This window comes from Mandrillus leucophaeus, unplaced genomic scaffold, assembly GCF_000951045.1.
Source record: "Mandrillus leucophaeus isolate KB7577 unplaced genomic scaffold, Mleu.le_1.0 Scaffold530, whole genome shotgun sequence".
Taxonomy (NCBI): domain Eukaryota; kingdom Metazoa; phylum Chordata; class Mammalia; order Primates; family Cercopithecidae; genus Mandrillus; species Mandrillus leucophaeus.
Window position 1 is genome coordinate 436,127 of NW_012105698.1, and position 19,063 is coordinate 455,189.

The 19,063-nt window shown below is 45.6% G+C and overlaps 1 protein-coding gene across 4 annotated transcripts in view; it reads left to right on the top strand.

Moving 5' to 3' along the window:
- MAP3K3 (mitogen-activated protein kinase kinase kinase 3) overlaps positions 1–19,063 on the top strand; it is a 62,880-nt gene that overhangs the window by 28,026 nt on the left and 15,791 nt on the right. For all 4 annotated transcript variants that reach the window (XM_011997068.1, XM_011997069.1, XM_011997070.1 and 1 more), the window contains one exon: positions 5,470–5,590. In XM_011997068.1, the coding sequence (XP_011852458.1) occupies positions 5,470–5,590 (121 nt within the window). The remainder of the gene's footprint in view (positions 1–5,469; positions 5,591–19,063) is intronic.

Here is a 19,063-nt window from a genome sequence, read left to right on the forward strand (position 1 = left end):
CTGCCTCAGCCTCCTGGGTAGCTGGGATTACAGGCACACGCCACCACACCTGGCTAATTTTTGTATTTTTAGTAGAGACAGGGTTTCACTATGTTGGCCAGACTGGTCTCGAACTCCTGACCTTGTGATCTGCCTGCCTTGGCCTCCCAAAGTACCGGGATTACAGACATGAGCCACTGCGCCCGGCCGTACCAGTTCATTTTTTAAATACAAAAACGGAGAAGTGAAATGGAAAAATAAACTAGAGGTATATATAAGGCTACAATTTTCATTAGTAGATTCAATAGACATAAAATCACTCTGCCACATTGCTCTAAAGTTTTTCAGAGGGCCCTCTCCATTTCTTTACTTGGTGGAAGAGCAGGACGAGCAGTATACCACAGTGTAAGGACTGGCACCAGCCCAAAGATCATACCTTAAGTACACTGCTCCAGGATAAAATATTACCTGGTCTTCATCACCAACGGCCCCAGAAGAGGGATCTTAGAATTATTGTAGTCCTTAGGAAACCTCACCCGGGTTCCTCCACAGTTGGAAAAAATTAGAAGCCAAGCAGAAAGTATAATATTGTCCATGAGGAGAACTTGTGAGTTGTTGTATCATTCTATTCCCCGCAGCTTCGAAGATAACTGAGCTAGAAAACGTCCAGAAGACAAAGTTTTCAAGGAGTTGGAGTCACTTTCATATATGAATAGTGTAAAAGTTTAGAACTCTTGGCTGGACACGGTGGCTCACGCCGGTAATCCCAGCACTTTGGGAGGCTGAGGTGGGTGGATCACTTGAGGTCAGGAATTTGATACTGGCCTGAGCAACATGGTGAAACCCTGTCTGTACTAAAAATACGAAACTAGCTGAGCGTGGTGGCATATGCCTGCAATCCCAGCTACTCGGGAGACTGAGGCAGGAGAATTGCTTGAACCTGGGAGGCGGAGGTTGCAGTGAGCTGAGATTGTGCTATTGCACTCCAGCCTGGGCGATGAGCGAAACTCCGTCTCAAAAAAAAAAAAAAGGTTTAGAACTCTTTAGTCAGGACAGACAGCCTAAGCATATATAATCAGAGTCTTTAATGCATTTAAGAGCATGGATAATGAAGACACAGATTTATTCACCTAATCTCAATTTGGATGAACTTCTTGAGTGTTGAGCATTATCTTAGAACAAAAAAGAAATCATTTGTATAACAAGTGATAAGCCAGGCTGGGTAACATAGCAAGACCCCCATATCTACACAAGTTTTAAAATCAGTCGTGGTGGCAAATGCCTGTAATTCCAGCTACCTGGGAGGCTGAGGCAGGAGGATCACTTGAGCCAAGGAATTCCAGGCTGCAATGAGCTATGATTGCACCACTGCACTCCAACCTGGATGATTGAGCAAAACCCTGTCTCAAAAAGAAAAAAGATGATATATGTGGCATCTATTATTCTGAAATTGTATAGCTTCAAAGCAGATTTTTAAAAGGGCTTTAATAAATTCATGGATGGCAAAGCTGTAAATTTAATTAAATCACCTCAGATGCTTTCACAGCTATCATAACTATCATGGTCTTCCATGCAAATATCTCTTGGTACCACCATTAAAACAGAGGACTGGACAGGATGCTCTTGGTGATCCAGTGTGCCATTTCTTATCTTACATTCCCATGTAACAAACTAAAGCAAGCTCTCTCCCCGCTTTACCTCCTCCCTGCATCGTTGAATCCACTTGCCAAATATTTTATTGAGATAATTTGTGGGTAGGCTTTTTCCTATCTTCCAGTCACTGAAATCCTGATACACGTGGTTTCCTGGTAATTTTTAATATTGTTTGTGTTAGCCACAGCACACTTCTACCCAGAGTCCTTTAGTGAGGTTTTCATGGAATGGTCACTGTCTTCTATTTGTTGTCTTTAGAATGTTCTGCTAGCTACACAGTTCATATCTGTGGGCTCTCCTGTCACTCTATATATTCTCAGGCATAGTCCCACCTTCCTCCTTCCTCTCTTTCCCACTTCTGAGTCTTATTCAAGGTGTCCTAAACCCTTGCAGCAACCTTATTTTTATTTACTATACCATTCCCTTTGCCCCCTTAAATTGAAGTTTTCAAAATTTGGCTGAGTATTACAAAGTATCAGTGCTTGGACTCTTATGTCCAGAGGTTCTGTTGGTCTGAGGTGTCAAAAGCTCCACAGGCGGCTGGGCACAGTCGCTCTCCCCTATAATCCCAGCACCTTGGGAGGCCGAGGAGGGCGGATCACCTGAGGTCAGGAGTTCAAGACCAGCCTGACCAACATGGAGAAAACCCATCTCTACTAAAAATGCAAAAAATTAGCTGGGCGTGGTGGCACATGCCTGTAATCCCAGCTACAGGGAGGTTGAGGCAGGAAAATCACTTGAACCCGGGAGGCAGAGGTTGCGGTGAGCCGAGATGGTGCCATTGCACTCCTAGCCTGGGCAGCAAGGGTGAAACTATGTCTCAAAAAAAAAAATTAGCCGGGCATGCATGGTGGTGCACACCTGTAATCAGGAGGCTGGGGCAGGAGAATCATTTGAACCCGGGAGGCGGGTTCTGTCTCTAATAAAAATACAAAAAATTAGCCGGGCGTGGTGGCGGGCGCCTCTAGTCCCTGCTACTTGGGAGGCTGAGACAGGAGAATGGTGTGAACCTGGGAGGCAGAGCTTGCAGTGAGCCAGATCGCGCCACGGCACTCCAGCCTGGGTGACAGAGCAAAACTCCATCTCAAAAAAAAAAAAGCTCCTCAGGCAATTCTTGTGGGCAGCTAGGGTTGAGAACCATTACCTGCAATTGAGGCATGACTCACTTCTAAGACCTGGCTACTCGAAGTGTCGACCATGTAACAGCAGTGTCAGCATCACCTGGAACCTGGTTAGAAATGCAGGCTCTGAGCTCCACCCCAGACCTACCGAATCAGAATCTGCACTTTAACAAGATTGCAGGTGATTCATATGTACATTAACGTGTGAGAAGCTCTGCTTTGAGACCTTCACTGATTCTCTTCACCTGCTTTCTAACCTGTTGCCGCAACCTCAAGCCTTTTATTTTACAAATCTATGCTTGTGCTGGCCATTGAAATTCAGCTTTTAGATTTTTTATTTATTTTATTTTTATTTTCATTTTTTGAGACAGAGTCTTGCTCTGTTGCCCGGGCTGGAGTGCGGTGGTGCGATCTCGGCTCACTGCAAGCTCTGCCTCCCAGGTTCACACCATTCTCCTGCCTCAGCCTCCCGAGTAGCTGGGACTACAGGTGCCCGCCACCACGCCCGGCTAATTTTTTGTATTTTTATTAGAGACAGGGTTCCACTGTGCTAGCCAGGATGGTCTCCATCTCCTGACCTCATGATCCACCTGCCTCGGCCTTCCAAAGTGCTGGGATTTACAGGCATGAGCCACTCCCGGCCTAGCTTTTAAATTTTCTAATTGAGGGCCGGGCGCGGTGGCTCAAGCCTGTAATCCCAGCACTTTGGGAGGCCGAGACGGGCGAATCACGAGGTCAGGAGATCGAGACCATCCTGGCTAACATGGTGAAACCCCGTCTCTACTAAAAAATACAAAAAATTAGCCAGGCGAGGTGGCGGGCGCCTGTAGTCCCAGCTACTCGGGAGGCTGAGGCAGGAGAATGGCGTAAACCTGGGAGGCGGAGCTTGCAGTGAGCTGAGATCTGGCCACTGCACTCCAGCCTGGATGACAGAGCCAGACTTCGTCTCAAAAAAAAAAAAAAATTTTCTAATTGAGGGTTTAGATTGTATGTCCTTTGGTACACATTTCAAATTCACGTTGCCATGATTTATTGAATTCCCACTATGTGTAAGGCCCTGCATTCAGGCAGGTGGCAGGGTGCTCATCATTCACCTCTTCTTTGAGTGCAAGGCTGTGGCCCTCCCTTGCCCTTCACTTGCCTGCCTCCCCAGTATGTAGCTTTGACTGTTGTTTCCTTTTTGACCCTTAGCAGAGAGCTATTGCACATTGGAGGCTTCAGCAAGAACATTCACTTCCCCTTGATTCTGACTTCCCGTTAGAGCAAGGCAGTTTTTCAAGACAACCTGCATGTGATAAGTCTGGCAAGGGGACTACGGGAGGTTGCTTGGCAGCTGAACTCTCCCCTGAGAGCGGGAAACCTTTTTCCTGGAGGACAGGATATAGAGTTTGTTTAGATCAGACTTTTTTTGTTAGGGGGAGGTAGAGGAGATAGAGGAGCAAGTAGAAACTTTGAACCAACTTGTTTAAATCCTGAGCTCTCACCCCCGCTCTCACCAGTGCCCTGCTTATTTGTAATCACATCCTGACATCACTTGATTACCTCCAGGGTTTAGTTTTAAGCTTTCTCGGTGTAAAGTCCCCCCTTTGTTGCTTAGTTTTCTCTGTGGTGGCTGAACTGGGCCGGGTGGAAAGAGTGAGTGGGTGCTGGGAGGATTGCTGACCCTCGTCTCAGGCCCTTGACCTCTGCCTGGCAGAATGGTACTTATGATAGCTTTTCTCAATTGAACATGATCCTGAGATGATTTACGTGTAAACCCTGGAATCTTCTTTTTTTTTTTTTTTTTTTTTTTGAGACGGAGTCTCGCTCTGTCGCCCAGTGGGCTGGAGTGCGCCTCCCGGGTTCACGCCATTCTCCTGCCTCAGCCTCCCGAGTAGCTGGGACTACAGGCGCCCGCCACCTCGCCTGGCTAATTTTTTGTATTTTTTAGTAGAGACGGGGTTTCACCGTGTTAGCCAGCATGGTCTCGATCTCCTGACCTCGTGATCTGCCCATCTCGGCCTCCCAGAGTGCTGGGATTACAGGCTTGAGCCACCGCGCGTGGCCTCTGGAATCTTCTTAATGTTCAGGGAGTGATTATGGTTGGGAAAAAGAAGCATATTGAGCTACTTTTAAACATACATATATAAGCTGGGCATGGTAGCATGTACCTATAGTCTCAGCTAACCTGGAGGCTGAGGTGGGAGGATCCCTTGAGCCCAGGAGTTTTGAGTCCAGCCTGGGCAACATAGCAAGACTCTGTGTCAGTCAATCAACCAATAAGATTAAATACATATATAGCAACCAGAATTTTGTTGGGGAGGCAAGTTGCCATCATTCATTTTCTATTCTGACTCCCTCTTCTGCAGAAATAATTTTCTGCTACTCTTCCTAAACTCTCTGAAGAATTTTATGAGAGGGTATTTACAGCTCTCTTTTGTTTTGCAGATTATTACAGGAATGCCTGTTATTCCTCCATGTCTGGATCATCACCTGTTAAACTGGGGCGCTAGGTCTCAGCGCTCATATATCATTGAAGTTGTAAAACTATATTGAGCAAATAGTGGTTTGTGGAGACAAGTAGAGGAGTCAGATTTGGGGGAAAGCTGGGTAACTCATGTATTAAAAGCATGAAGGTGGCTGAGCGTGCAGGGAGTCCTTAGGAAAAGGGTGAGAAGGCCTTGATAGGCCTGACTGTGTAAAGATTTAGCTTGGCCTTTTTCCTCTTCTTTTACAGAACAGTTCCTCTCCCCACTCTGGGGTGTCCAGACAGGTGCGGATCAAGGCTTCCCAGTCTGCAGGGGATATAAATACTATCTACCAGCCCCCCGAGCCCAGAAGCAGGCACCTCTCCGTCAGTGAGTATTTCACCGCTTTTTTCTCGCCCTCTATTTTATCTGCCCACATTTTAAAAAAGCAACAAGTATTTGTTAATTAAATAATCATCAAATATTTATTGACTATTACTCCGCGTGGAGTAATCCTCTATGCCTTTATTTAGAGAGGAAGGGCAAAGAAATAACTGGGATGGTATCCTGACTCTCAAGGAACTTAAAATATAGTGATGTAGTAGTGTGATTAAATTCCTTTTAAACATTCCTGAAAAAGTGATCGCCTCAAACATCTACTTAAAGACTTCCAGCTGTGTTTACACTCACTTTTGACCATTCTTGTGAAGAATAGAGACTTATAAAGTTAGGAGTCAGGTCTAAGTTTGAATTTTAACCTTAGACCTCTTGCTTATGATTCCCGAGAAGTCTTTATACTTCAGGGAAGATGCTGACCAATGAAACTTTTGAGAGAGTCAAGCTTAGTTGTCTGGGAAGGAAAGGAGACTGTTGACATAGTACAGTCATTTATCTGTATTTGTAGGAGATTGGTTCCAGGACTCCTGTGGATGCCAAGATCTGTGGATGCTCAAGTCCCTGAAATAAAATAGTGTAGTATTTGCATATAATTTACCCACATCCTCCCTTATAGTTTAAATCATCTCTGGTTATTTATAATACCTAATATGATGTAAATATTATGTAAATAGTTCTTATGCTAAATTTTTATTTGTATTTTTTTTGCTATTGTTATTTTTTTAATAATTTTCCACATATTCTCAATCTATGGTTGGTTGAATCCACAGATGCAGAACCTGCAGCTATGGAGGGCCAACTGTATATACAACCCTCTGCTAACTAGTCAGAAAGCTCTGTGGCTGCTACTAGTCCTTCCCAGGACAGGAATCTAAATCAGGCCTGTGAATTATTACTAGTTAATCCAGGATTCCTGTGGATCCCACTTTTGAGAGTCTGGGGAGAAAGCCCATTTCTTGAATTGTGAAACTTGTATCAAAAGGGAAATCTGGCCTTATCAAACATCGTGTTGAGCCTGCTGCCTTAATGTTGTGGAGACCCCTGCTGCTGCTAGAAAGCCAGCTTTGCCTTATCCATATAGGTAGGATTGCTTCAAATTGAACTGTCCTCTGAAAATCCTGAGCTGAGCTTGAGAGATCTAAGCACTGTTTCTGAGTTTGTCTGTTTGCAATATGCCTTATGAGGGAGTTGCAGGAAAAATATGTTGCCGAGGTACTGACTTTGCTTTATTGAGTAACTTCTAGAATCCAGGCAAGTACTGGTACTAAGTATTGCCAGGCTGAAAGTCTGTATATGCATTTCAGATTTCTGTAGATAATTGGGGGATGTGTTGGTTGAGGAGGGAGAGCTAGTACCCTAGCAAGGAGAGCCTAGCCAGAGCATCTCTGGCCCTGGAATCTGGGTGCCTCAGAGCCTGGTAAGCTCTGCCAGTTTGGCCTCTTTTCCATAGTCCTTGTGGAGATTGAGGGGATGGAGGGGGGCAGCATGGTCCCTTGTAATCAGTAAGGATTGATGGGGCAATAACTGGGTCTCCTGCCCCCAAGCAAGAACCTATGATATGTGCATGGAGGCAGGGGCTAAATACTCAGCCACTGGACCCTTCCTCCATGTTATTGGGAGCTATATATAGAAATTATTTTCCTGGCTGAGAATGCTGAGGAACGAGATTTCTGTGAAGTAGTTCCTGTTTATCTGGAAAATGGGCAACACAGCCTCTTAGCATACCTAGATCCTTCCTTCATTCAGCAAAGCATTAAGTACCAGCCATTGGGCTGAGATGAATGCTGCAGCGAAGCATGTGGAAGAGCAAGGGTGGCTGGAGCAGATTCAGCCTGGGAGAGAAGGGCTTTCACAGAACAGGCAACACCAGAGCTGACACTCCAAGGAACATTTACTGAACATCAAGTAGAGATAGATATCTCAGGCGTAGTAAGGAGCACCTGCCAGGCTGATCACAAAAGAACTTGGTGGGTTCCAAGAACCCCAGGGACTTTGGAGTGTGTGTGGGGTAAGGTAGATGTGGCAAGAGAATGGATGGAACCTGTGAGCCTTTCCATAGAGCCAAGAAATGGGAGAGATGATTTCTAACTGGAATGATCTGGAATATGCATTCTGAGGGGAGCTGTCCCAGCTGGACCTTGAAAGATTATGAAGGATTTCCATAGGGGACAACGGGAGAAAGGGCTTTTAAACTACGTCTGTGGAGAGCTCACTATACTTCAGGTCCAGGCTGGCTGATACATTTGGAGGAGGAGTAGAGAAGGCCAAGAAAAAGGATGCCTGGGTGTTTTCTAAGGGACTCTCAACTGCACTTAGGCTTTTTTGGTAGGCAGTGGGAAGCCACTGAAAATGTTTGCCCCTGATACCCATCACCATTATAATATTTATCATGTTGTCTTTTTTTTCTTCGAGACAGTCTCACTCTGTCACCCAGGCTGGAGTGCCTTGATGCCATCTTGGCTCACTGCAACCCCTGCTTCATGTGCTCAAGCAGTTCTTCTGCCTCAGCCTATTACAGGTGTGCACCACCACTCCCAGCTAATTTTTGTGTTTTTAGTAGAGATGGGATTTCGCCATGTTTACCAGGCTGGTCTCAGACTCCTGACCTCAGATGATTGCCTGCCTTGGCCTCCAAAGTGCTGGGATTACAGGCGTGAGCCACCACGCCCCAACTATCATGTTTTCTTATCTCTCTTCCATCATTCTACATTTTTGTTCATTCATTCAAAAGATAATTACTGGCTGGGTATGGTGGCTCATGCCTGTGATCCCAGCACTTTGGGAGGCCGAGATGGGTGGATTGCTTGAGCCTCAGGAGTTTGAGACTAGCTTGGGCAACATGGCAAAACCCCTTCTCTACAAAAAATACAAAAATTAGCCAACTGTGGTGGTGCGTGTTTGTAGTCCCAGGTACTTGGGTAGCTGAGGTGGGAGGATCACTTGAGCCTGGGAGGCAGAGGTTTCAGTGAGCCATGAATGTGCCATTGTACTCCAGCCTGGGCAACAGAGCGAGACCCTGTCTCCAAAAAAAAGTAATTACCAAAATATCTACTATGTGCCAGAAATATGGGAAGCAAAAAAGACACAGGCCCTGTCCCTGTGGCCTTTGCAATCCATGGAAAGACTGACATTTACTTGTTATGATGCCATTAATGTATAATTACAAACTGTGACTGAAAGGTGTGTGGTGCTGCAAGTGGGCTATAACTAAGAAATGGGCTGGGTATGGTGGCTCACGCCTATAACCCCAGCACTTGGGGAGGCCAAGGTAGGTGGATTGCTTGAGGCCAGGAGTTTGAGACCAGCCTGGCCAACACAGTAAAACCCTGTCACTACTAAAAATGCAAAAATTAGCTGGGCGTGGTGGTGAGTGCCTCTACTCCTAGCTACTCAGGGGACTGAAGCAGGAGGATCACTTGAGCCTGGGAGATTGAGGCTGCAGTGAGTGGAGATTGCACACTGTACTCCAGCCTGGGTGACAGAGTGAGTGAAACTCTGTCTTAAAAAAAAAAAGAAAAAAAGAAAAGAAAGAAAGAAATGGTGGACTATAACTAAGGGATGGGACCTGATCCTGATCTTGGGGCCAGGAATGCCTTAGGCATGAATGAGATTTGGGAGTTAGGCAAAAGGGATGCAAGGGAAGAGGGTTCCAGACAGGGGATGTTACAAGAGCAGAGGCCTGATGGCAAGAGGAAGTGTGGTATGTCTGAGAAATGGAAAGAAGTCTGGATAGCTGGAGAGCTGGGAGCAAGGGGAAGGGGAGAGCAGGATGAAGCTGGGGAGGGAGGCAGAGCCTTGTGGACCCTGATTAAGATTCTGATCATTGCATGGAAAGCAGTGAAAAGCTACTTTAGAGTTCTTAAGTGAAGAGGAGTGGGTGGTGTTACATGTCCATATTTGTATTTTGAAAAGATTGATCTGGCTGCAGTGTGGATAACAGATTGGAGGGGGCAAGAATGAATACCAGGGAACTGCATTAGGCTAATGCAGTGGTCCAGGTAGAGAAAACTGGGGCTTGGAGTAGGCTGGTGAAGTAGAGAGAGGGAAGGAACAGGTGAACTTTTAGAGGTAAAACCGACAGAACATGGTGTTTTGTTTTGGTGGTTCTCAAAGTGTGTTCTGGGAATCCTGGGGAGTCCCTTGGGTCCTTTGACCCTGTGAGTTCAAAATTATTTTCTTTTTCTTTCTTTTTTTTTTTTTTTTGACAGAGTCTCGCTCTGTCACCAGGCTGAAGTGCAGTGGCACAATCTCAGCTCACTGCAACCTTCACCTCCCAGGTTCAAGCGATTCTCTTGCCTCAGCCTCCCAAGTAGCTGGGACTACAGGCATGCGCCACCATGCCCAGCTAATTTTTGTATTTTTAGTAGAGATGGGGTTTCACCACATTGGCCAGGGTGGTCTTGATCTCTTGACCTCATGATGCACATGCCTCAGCCTCCGAAAGTGCTGGGATTACGGGCATGAGCCACCACGCCTGGCCCTCAAAATTATTTTCATAATCATGCTGAGACATGACAGTTATCTCACAAGTGTACAGTGGAGTTTTCCAGAGGTCATGTGCCTGAGGTGATGTCATCACTGTACTGGCTTAAGGGCATGTGTGCTTGTATATGATTGTATTCTTAACATTTATTTTTTCCTCTACTAGTTTCTCCTGAGAAAATGTTTTTAAAGTTTCTGAGTTTTAATTTCAAATACAGTAAATATCAGTTGATACATCCCACATAAATAAAAGCGAAGTGCCCTCAGTTTTAAGGTGCAAAGGGGTTCTAAGACCAAAAGGCTTAAGAATTACTATAGTATTGGATTGAATTTGCAGGTGTTTTCAGGAGGCTAAGGTGGGAGGATAGCTTGATTCCAGGAGTTTGAGCTCAGCCTAGGCAACATAGTGAGACCCAATCTCATTTAAAAAAAAAATGAGGCGGGGTGTGGTGGCTCACGTCTGTAATCCCAGCACTTTGGGAGGCCAAGATGGGTGGATCACCTGAGGTTAGGACTTTGAAACCAGCCTAGCCAACATGGTGAAACCCTCTGTCTACGAAAAATACAAAAATTAGCTGGGTGTGGTGGCATGCGCCTGTAATCCCATCTACTAGGGAGGCTGAGGCAGGAGAATTGTTTGAATCCGGGAGGCAGAGGTTGCAGTGAGCTGAGATGGTACCATTGCACTCCAGCCTGGGCAACAAGAGCAAAACTCCATCTCAAAAAAAAAAAGAGAGAAAGGAAGGAAGAAAAATAATTTGCAGATATTGAGAGAGAGGGAGGTAAATTACTGCTTTGTGGAGATGAATAAATGGCATCGCCTTTCACTAAGACAGGAATATTGAAAGAGAGCGTGGTTCCAGGTGATGGGAAGGGGCAGACTTAATGTTTTAGACATGTTGGTATTGAAGTGCCTCTGATATAGCCAACAGGAGATATCAGAGAGGCAGTTAGATATATGGGTCTCTAGCTCAGAGGGGAGAAAATCAGGGCTAGTGAAAAAATATTGGAAATTGTTATGTTGAAACCATGGGCCCAGGGGAGAGTGCCTAAGCAGAGACTATAGAATGAGAAGAAAAGAGGGTCCATGATTGAGCCTTCGGAACCCAACACTTAGTGGCCAGTTAGAAGAGGATGAGTCTGTGAAGGACAAAGAAAAGGAGTAACCAGCAAAGTAGGAAAGCAAATTAGGAGTGTGGGGAGAAGGCCTTACACAGAACCAGCCAGGTTGGTAAGGACAGACCAAGGGTAAGAGACAGAAACCTGTTCTTTTCATTCACAAATGTCTGAGTGCTTGCTGTGTGCTGGTACAGATAAGACTTTCTGGAAGGGAAACCGAGACAGGAGTCAAGGTCTAGCATGAGAGACTTGGAAGAGTCCTAGCAGTAGAAATGGGGTCAAAGAAGTCCTTGGTTAGTAAGCCTTAGCAATTCAGCCTTCCACTGGGTTCCTCTGCTGCCTCCTTCCCATCATCATTTACATACATGTGAATATTTAGTGATTGTGCAGCAAGCGGGCTACTCAGTTCACACTGCAGCATTTGCATTGATGGGGAAGCGCAGGGTAGCCCAATCAAATTCCAGACTTGTTTATTTATTTGAAATTCTTCCTTATTTTGGATTGAAAATCAGCTTTCTCTCACTTTACCTACTGATTCTAGTACTGCTCTCTTGAGCAGCAAATAAACACAGATAAAATCTTTCATATGACAGTTTTTCAAATATGTGAAGCTAGGTATCATGTTTACCATTTGTTTTTTCCATCATAATATGCACACCTTGAATTCCAGGTTTTTTTCAGGCCATTTAGTCTGTTAAACTAGTTCATGCTAAACAAACAAAACAAACAAACCAAAAAACCCCCTACTAAGTAATGAGTTAATCCAAAAGAGTTAATCTCCCTGTGGGGAGATCACCAGGCAGGCAGGTGGAATTTCCCTACCTGATGATATCCTCTCTCATACCTTGGCCTACGGAAATTCTACCTACCTTTGAAGCTCAAGCAATATTTTTCCTTGATACATTGGGTAGTGCCCTTAAGCCATGTAACCAAGCCTCAACTAAAGGACTTGTCGGCGGGGTGCAGTGCCTCATATCTATAATCCCAACACTTTGGGAAGCCAAGGCGGGCAAATCACCTGAGAATGGGAGTTCGAGACCAGCCTATGCAACATGGTGAAACCCTGTCTTTACTAAAAGTACAAAAATTAGCCAGGTATGATGGCAGGCGCCTGTAATTCCAGCTACTCGGGCCACTGAGGCAGAAGAATTGCTTGAACCTGGGAGGCAGAGGTTGCAGTGAGCCAAGATCATGCCACTGCACTCTAGCCTGGATAGACTCTTGCTCTGTCTCAAAAAAAAATAAAAAAATAAAAATTATCCAGGTGTGGTTGTGCGCATCTGTAATCCCAGCTACTTGGGAGGCTGAGGTGGGACAATCACTTGAACCTGGGAGGTGGAAGTTCCAGTGAGCTGAGATTGTGCCACTGTGCTACAGCTTGGGCAACAGAGTGAGACTCTGTCTCAAAAAAAAAAAAAAAAAAATGTACTCATTTTAGAAACCTTGGAAAATACATACAAATAAAAGAAGGAAATTCTGACTCCTGTATGGTCTAAGTTCATCTTGTTAAGTGCCTTTGCCTCAGTTCTCACTCTGTCTTTGTCCTTATCTTGCCACTTGGTCCCATAGTGAGGCAAGCCATACTCCAACCCCTGAGTGGAGGCAATCAGGTTTTTTAGGAGTTTGGTAGTGAAATGGTGGGCCTGCCAGTTGCGGTGGTGCATGCCTGTAATCCCAGCACTTTGGGAGGCCAAGGTGGGTGGACTGCTTGAGCCCAGGAGTTCGAAACCAGCCTAGGCAACATGGCAGAACCCCATCTCTCTGTCACCCAGGCTGGAGTGCAGTGGTGCCATCGTGGCTCACTGCAGCCTCAACCTCCAGTCCTCTTGCCTCAGCCTCTCAAATAGCTGGGACCACAGGCGCTTGCCACCACACCTGGCTAATTTTTTTGTAGAGATGAATTCTCATTATGTTGCCCAGCCTGGTCTCGAATTCCTGGTCTCAAGCGATCCTCCTACCTCAGCCTCCCAAAGTGCCGAGATTATAGGTATGAGCCATCATGCCCAGCCCAGGATGTTTTTAGGCTAGAGATATGAGGAAGTGTATGAAGGGAGGGATAAAGACAGCTGAAAAGAAGGGGTTAAAGGTGATGAAGAGGAGACCATGGGGGAGCTGACTCCTGCTCAAGGAGATGAATCAAGGAGATGAATCAAGTCCAGGTAGACGGTTTATAATGCTTTCGCAAGGAAGAGAGGAGCCCTCTGCCTCTGAGAGACGAGGAGGGAAAATTCAGGCAGAGTACAAGAAAGAATGTTGAAAGAATGAGGGTGGCTTATAGCGACAACTGGGCAGTAAAAAGAGAGCAGTGCGCAGGACCAGCTTCCAGTCCTAGTACAGATTTGAAAGGGTAGAAACCAGGACTGCAGGGGTAGTGACCATACACTTGAAAACAAAATGGTTAGCTTCTTTCATCTCCAAAGGTTTTTTTCCCTCCTTGCTATAAGTTCTATGATGCTAGATGAGATCAGAAACTTTGATGGTGGTAGCGGCTCCAAAATAAAATGGGCATTTTGAAAGTTGAAACAGAAGATGTTCTTAGGGTCTTATGGAAATTCTACCCACTACTGTGTTCTACAGAGTGTGGTCCACTGTGAGCATATGGGTGAATATTAGTTAAGATTTTCTATTGAGAAAGAAAAAAAGATTTGATTACTCTCCCCATCTCATCTGTCCCTGAAGAGAGAGGAGTTTACAAAATAGTTGGTGGCCAAAAAAGCTATCTCTTTATACTTGCAATGACCTGCACATTAACATTGACCCAAAGCCCGAGAACTCCCTGCAGAGACAACTTCCTGACTGCATCAGCTTCCTGATTAGGGTTCTTCTGTGAGAAGGGCTAGAATCTGAAAGCCTGTCATTCAGCTTTAAGTCAGAGTACAAAGCAAAAGAACCTACCATATCCTAGGGTGAGAGTTTATCTTTGACTCTGCTTCTTTGGGTTAAGGAGGCTGGTAGAGAGCTAACGCGCACTGGGAGGAATGAGGATAGCTGGCAGCTTAAACCCGGCTCTTCTCCTTCTGTGTAAAATGCCTTCATGGGAAGCTGTGGGCCTCTCAACAGTGGAACTGCTACTGTGCTCCTTTGCTTCAGTTGGTGCTGAGATGGGCCTGTTGGCATAGATGGCCCAGTGAGGCTAGAGCAAGTTCAGGCTGGAATACCAGGGAAGGGTGTTCCAAGAAAGCTTGTGACCCCTGCCTAGGCAGCCTTCTGAGACCTACAGAATGAGCTGTTTTGCATAGCACTGTGCTTTTTGCTGTCTGGCTCATTGCTATCACTGCTGGTAAATATGTAACCTTTAGTGAGTTTATGGTCCAGTATCCTATCCTGTTCAGCTCCCTGTCTCAGTTGCTCTCAACTGCTGTTGTGTATCTCATTGGCTCCCAGTTTCTGAAATGAAGATTAAAAACAAAACTGAAAATGCCCTGGAGCAGTTCTGCCAACTCCTGGTTTTTCCATTTGGTTCCTCTGATAGCCATTGGTTTGGGGAGACTTCCCTTTCCTGCTCCAGCCTGTGGGCCTGTGCACAATAGCCCCTGGCACATAGCCCATCAGATAACAGGACTGGCTCTCTGCAGGCGCAGTGTGGATTGGAAAAAGTGAAAGTCTCTGGCTGGAAATAAAAGCTCAGAAAACCTTTGCTATTTTCCCCCCAAGGCCCTCCTGGGTCTGTAGTGCTGGCCTCATGTGAGCTAGTCCCATTCCACCTCGTAAAACCAGGGGAGAGTTCAGTGCAACTGATGAAGGAGGGTACAGGTGTCAGGGGGACCATGGATATTTTATCCCAGGGAAGTCTCACCCCAGACACTCCATGTAACAGATTCAGGGCATTTCATCCTGTCTGGGCATAGTTTGGACCAGTGTCTGAGGTTTCATAAATAAGAAGTTTTTCTCTCCAATCAATCCCTTACAAGAGACATTTTTATTTGTTCTAGTTAAAATGTATAATACAGCTCCAGAGTGTATTGGTCAGGGTTCAGTTGTGCAGAGGAGAACCCACTGTAGCTAGTTTCAGGAAGAAGAGATTCCATAAGCCAGAGGTGCACATTGTGGATTATGGAATCAATGAGGGAAGAAAGAGAAGCAGGCTCTAGGTTAAGACACACCACAGAGCATCCTCCCTCTTCTGTAATCAGGAAGCCACCGGTCCAGAAGTCCAGTGCCCCTCAGCTCTGGTCCACACCTGTCTGTCAGCATCAGCAAAGCTGGAGACCAGGTGTGGGGTCTCTGCTAACACTGTGGCAGAAAAACCAAAGACTTCTGTAACTGTGCTCAGGAATAGCAGGAAGCTTGTTAATCTCACAAAAGTGCATGTGATTGGCTGAACCTAAAGAAAGTCTTAGAAATACAGCTTTTAGCCAATTAGCTTCTGAATTACAGGAAGGCACACTAGAAGGGTGGAATCCATCTTGCACCTACCCCATATATCTGCCACATAGAGTGAAGGGTACAAATGGGGTTCTGCGGAGTTCCTGCCGTGAGATAGGGTTATGTAGATATATACCTGTGCCAGCACATTTATAACTTCCAAAAGAAATTATGAGGTAGATAGTTCTCCCCGTTTTTGCAGTTGAGAAAATTGAGGTGAGAGCTTAGATCATTAGCTAATGAGTGGCAAAGCCTGATCTGAACCCACGTATATCTAATTTCAAAGCTTAGTCTCTTCTCCGTGCGCCTTGCTTACCTCCTTAGAGTTGCTTCTGCTGCTGACAAATGTTGCTGACATGTGGACTGAATTGCCACGGAACTTGTGAACTACCAAGATGTCATCCAAAGCTAAAAGTAGGAAGCAGGCAGTAGGCTAATTTTTATAAGCAAAGGGTTAAATAGTGCTCTCTCTGTGTTTTGTGGCATGATAGGGCTTAGGAAAACCATCCTTTTTTCATAGTTGTGCTGGAATTTTGTGTTACAGTAGCAAAGGAAGCAGCCAGGTACATGGGTGTGTGAGGTCTGGGTCACTGGAAAGTGGAGTAGTTTCCTTGGTCCAGAGTTCCCCTAAACCTCCATCTTGTCTTTGCCTCCAAGCCCTCTAATGCTAAGCGGCATTTTATATCCCTGGCCTCTGACTCCCAAATGATCATGGAGAAAACAACCCTGAATTTGAGCTACATGAAACATGGCACTGTGGAGGTGGCTCACACCTGTAATCCTAGCACTTTGGGAGGCTGAGGCAGGAGGATTCCTTGAGCCCAGGAGTTTGGGGCTACAGTGAGCTATGAACATGCCACTGCACTCCAAAGAAAGAAACAAACATGGCACTGTGCTTTCCCTGTGCTGTCCCCACGTTAGCCTCCCTCCCACGCCTGGCAGTCTGTCATATTTCCTTGTGAATGGGATCTCCATCCTCCATAGGGATTACTCATGGGGAACAGATAGCCTGGCCAGGTCAAGGAGAAGTTTTGTCTTGTGCCACTGTGTTGAGCAGTACACCTACCCTTTTTGGAAATAAATTATGGTCCCCAAATTGCCTTCACTGAACTGTGTGAGAGTCACAAAGCCTGTTTTCTCTCTTCAGCCCCACCATTAAGTCACTTTATGGCTTTGGGGCTTGGGTTTCCCTCTGCACAATGTGGATGATGATAATGCACCACCACTGCAGGGTTAGTAGTAAGGGTTAAATGAGAGGTGACAACATTTTTTAAGGAAAAAAATATTGCCTTGGCTGATTTTATTGCTCTGTTAATTCATGGCACAATATCCCTAAATTTACACTCAGAGTAACTTTAGTTTCTGTTAGGGCTTAGAAAATAGGACAAATTATCTTCCATGGGCTGTTTGAGACCATTTCAAAGGCATGGCTCAGATACCACTTTATCTCAGAATTAGTGGCCTCTACCCTGTGAGTGAGATGTTGAGATAGGAAATCCAGCAAAATTCTATGCCTGTTTTCAGAGCAATTTTGTTTCTGGCCTCTGCTCTGGAGTCAGGTGGGGAAACCAGATTACTGAGGACTCCATGTTAGCTTTCCTGCCAGAGAGACATCCTTGGAGGGAGGCTGGGGCGATGTGTCCAAGAGGAGATTGGAAGTATTCTCCAATACTAATTCAGTAGCGAATTCATCAAAAGGTATTCAGCACAACCACATGAACCATATGTTCTGAACAACTGACTTAATATAGAAGAATTAGAGTCAGTGGCTCATGCCTGTAATTCTAGAACTTTGGGAGGCTGAGGCAGGCAGATCACCTGAGGACAGGAGTTCGAGACCAGCCTGGCCAACATGGTGAAACCCTGTCTCTACTAAAAATACAAAAATTAGCTGGGTATGGTGACGGCCGCCTGTAATCCCAGCTACCTGGGAGGCTGAGGCAGGAGAATTGCTTGAACCCAGGAGGTGGAAGTTGCCTTGAGCCAACATTGTACTACTGCACTCCAGCCTGGGCAACACAGCAAGACTCCATCTCAAAAAAAAGAGTCAGTGTCAGTTTCTTGAAGGTCATTGAAAAACAATAGTTCAAGCTTCTTAGAAAATATATTTCAAAGAGCAACCCTCTGGCCAGGTATGGGAGCTCATGCCTTTAATCCCAGCACTTTGGGAGGCCAAGGCTTGAGACCAGCCTAGGCAGCATAGCAAGACCCCATTCCTAAAAGGGCATGCACACACACACACACACACACACACAGAGCAAGACTCCCCGCCATTCTTTTTTTCCCCATTAAGTATTTTTCTTCCTTCTGAGGGTCTTTGAAATAGTGGTAGTCTCTCTGGTTCAGGGAGTTTGTTGAACTCCATGTCTGTCAGGCCCACCCTCTTTTCCAGGATGTTCTAAGACCCTGGACTGGGCTCTTGAGCACCCTCTGCTGTAGATGCTTAGTCCCTGGTACGCTACCTCTACTTCCAGGCACAGGCTGAGTGCTTCTGGCTCCACATGAGCTTTTGTTTTGTTTTATCTTTGAGACAGGGTCTCGCTCCATCACCCATGCTGGAGTGCAGTGGTCCAAACACGGCTCACTGCAGCCTCAACCTCCCAGGCTCAAGCAGTCCTCCTGCCTCAGTCTTCCAAGTAGCTGGGTTCACAAGTGTGTGCTTGGCTAATTTTAAAAATATTTTTTGTAGAGATGGGGTCTCACCATGTTGCCCAGGCTGGTCTCAAACTCCTGGCCTCAAGCATTTCTCCTGCTTCTCAAAGTGTCGGGATAATAGGTGTGAGCGCCTGCACCTGGTCACACATGAGCTTTTGAGCGATAGGAAATATATATATATACATAAATGTATAAACATGTATACACACACACACGTAAAACTAAAACTGAGTATCTCAGATTTTCCATCTAAAATTGTCTGGACTAGGGATCTATCATCAAGAAAGGAGGGAAGCCAGGCATGGTGGCACCTGCCTGTAGCTGAACGGGGAGAATTGCCTGAGCCCAGGAGCTCAAGACTAGCCCAGGCAACATAGTGAGACCCTATCTCTGAAAACAAAACAAAACAAAACAATAAAACAGAATAGAATGAGTCAGGTACTTCCCAAGGTCTCCAACTACCAAACTTGGTCTCTCTTGCTTCCTTAGCCATTTCCACAGAGCATCTTGCCTGCAGTTCCATTTCAGAAAACCTAGTGCTATAGCCCCTGAACTAGACTGGAGAAACCGACCAGCAAGGAAGGTAGCCTGCATTGTTGAGGGATGGTACTTCTGCTTTTCCTGGTGTCTGGGAATTGCTGGGTCGTGGGAGAAAGGTAAGGGGTGGTAGATAAGGGAGTGGAGGGCTCTTGTGTCTTTGGTTTTCTAAACAACAGGATAAATTTGTTCCCTTCAGAACAGGAAAAGGGTTCAGGATAAGAGTCCTATGTTTAAGTTTTGAAGCTACGAGAAATATTTGTGTGGGTATTGGTAAAGCTTTTTTAAAATCTTCTGAAAATTGACTCT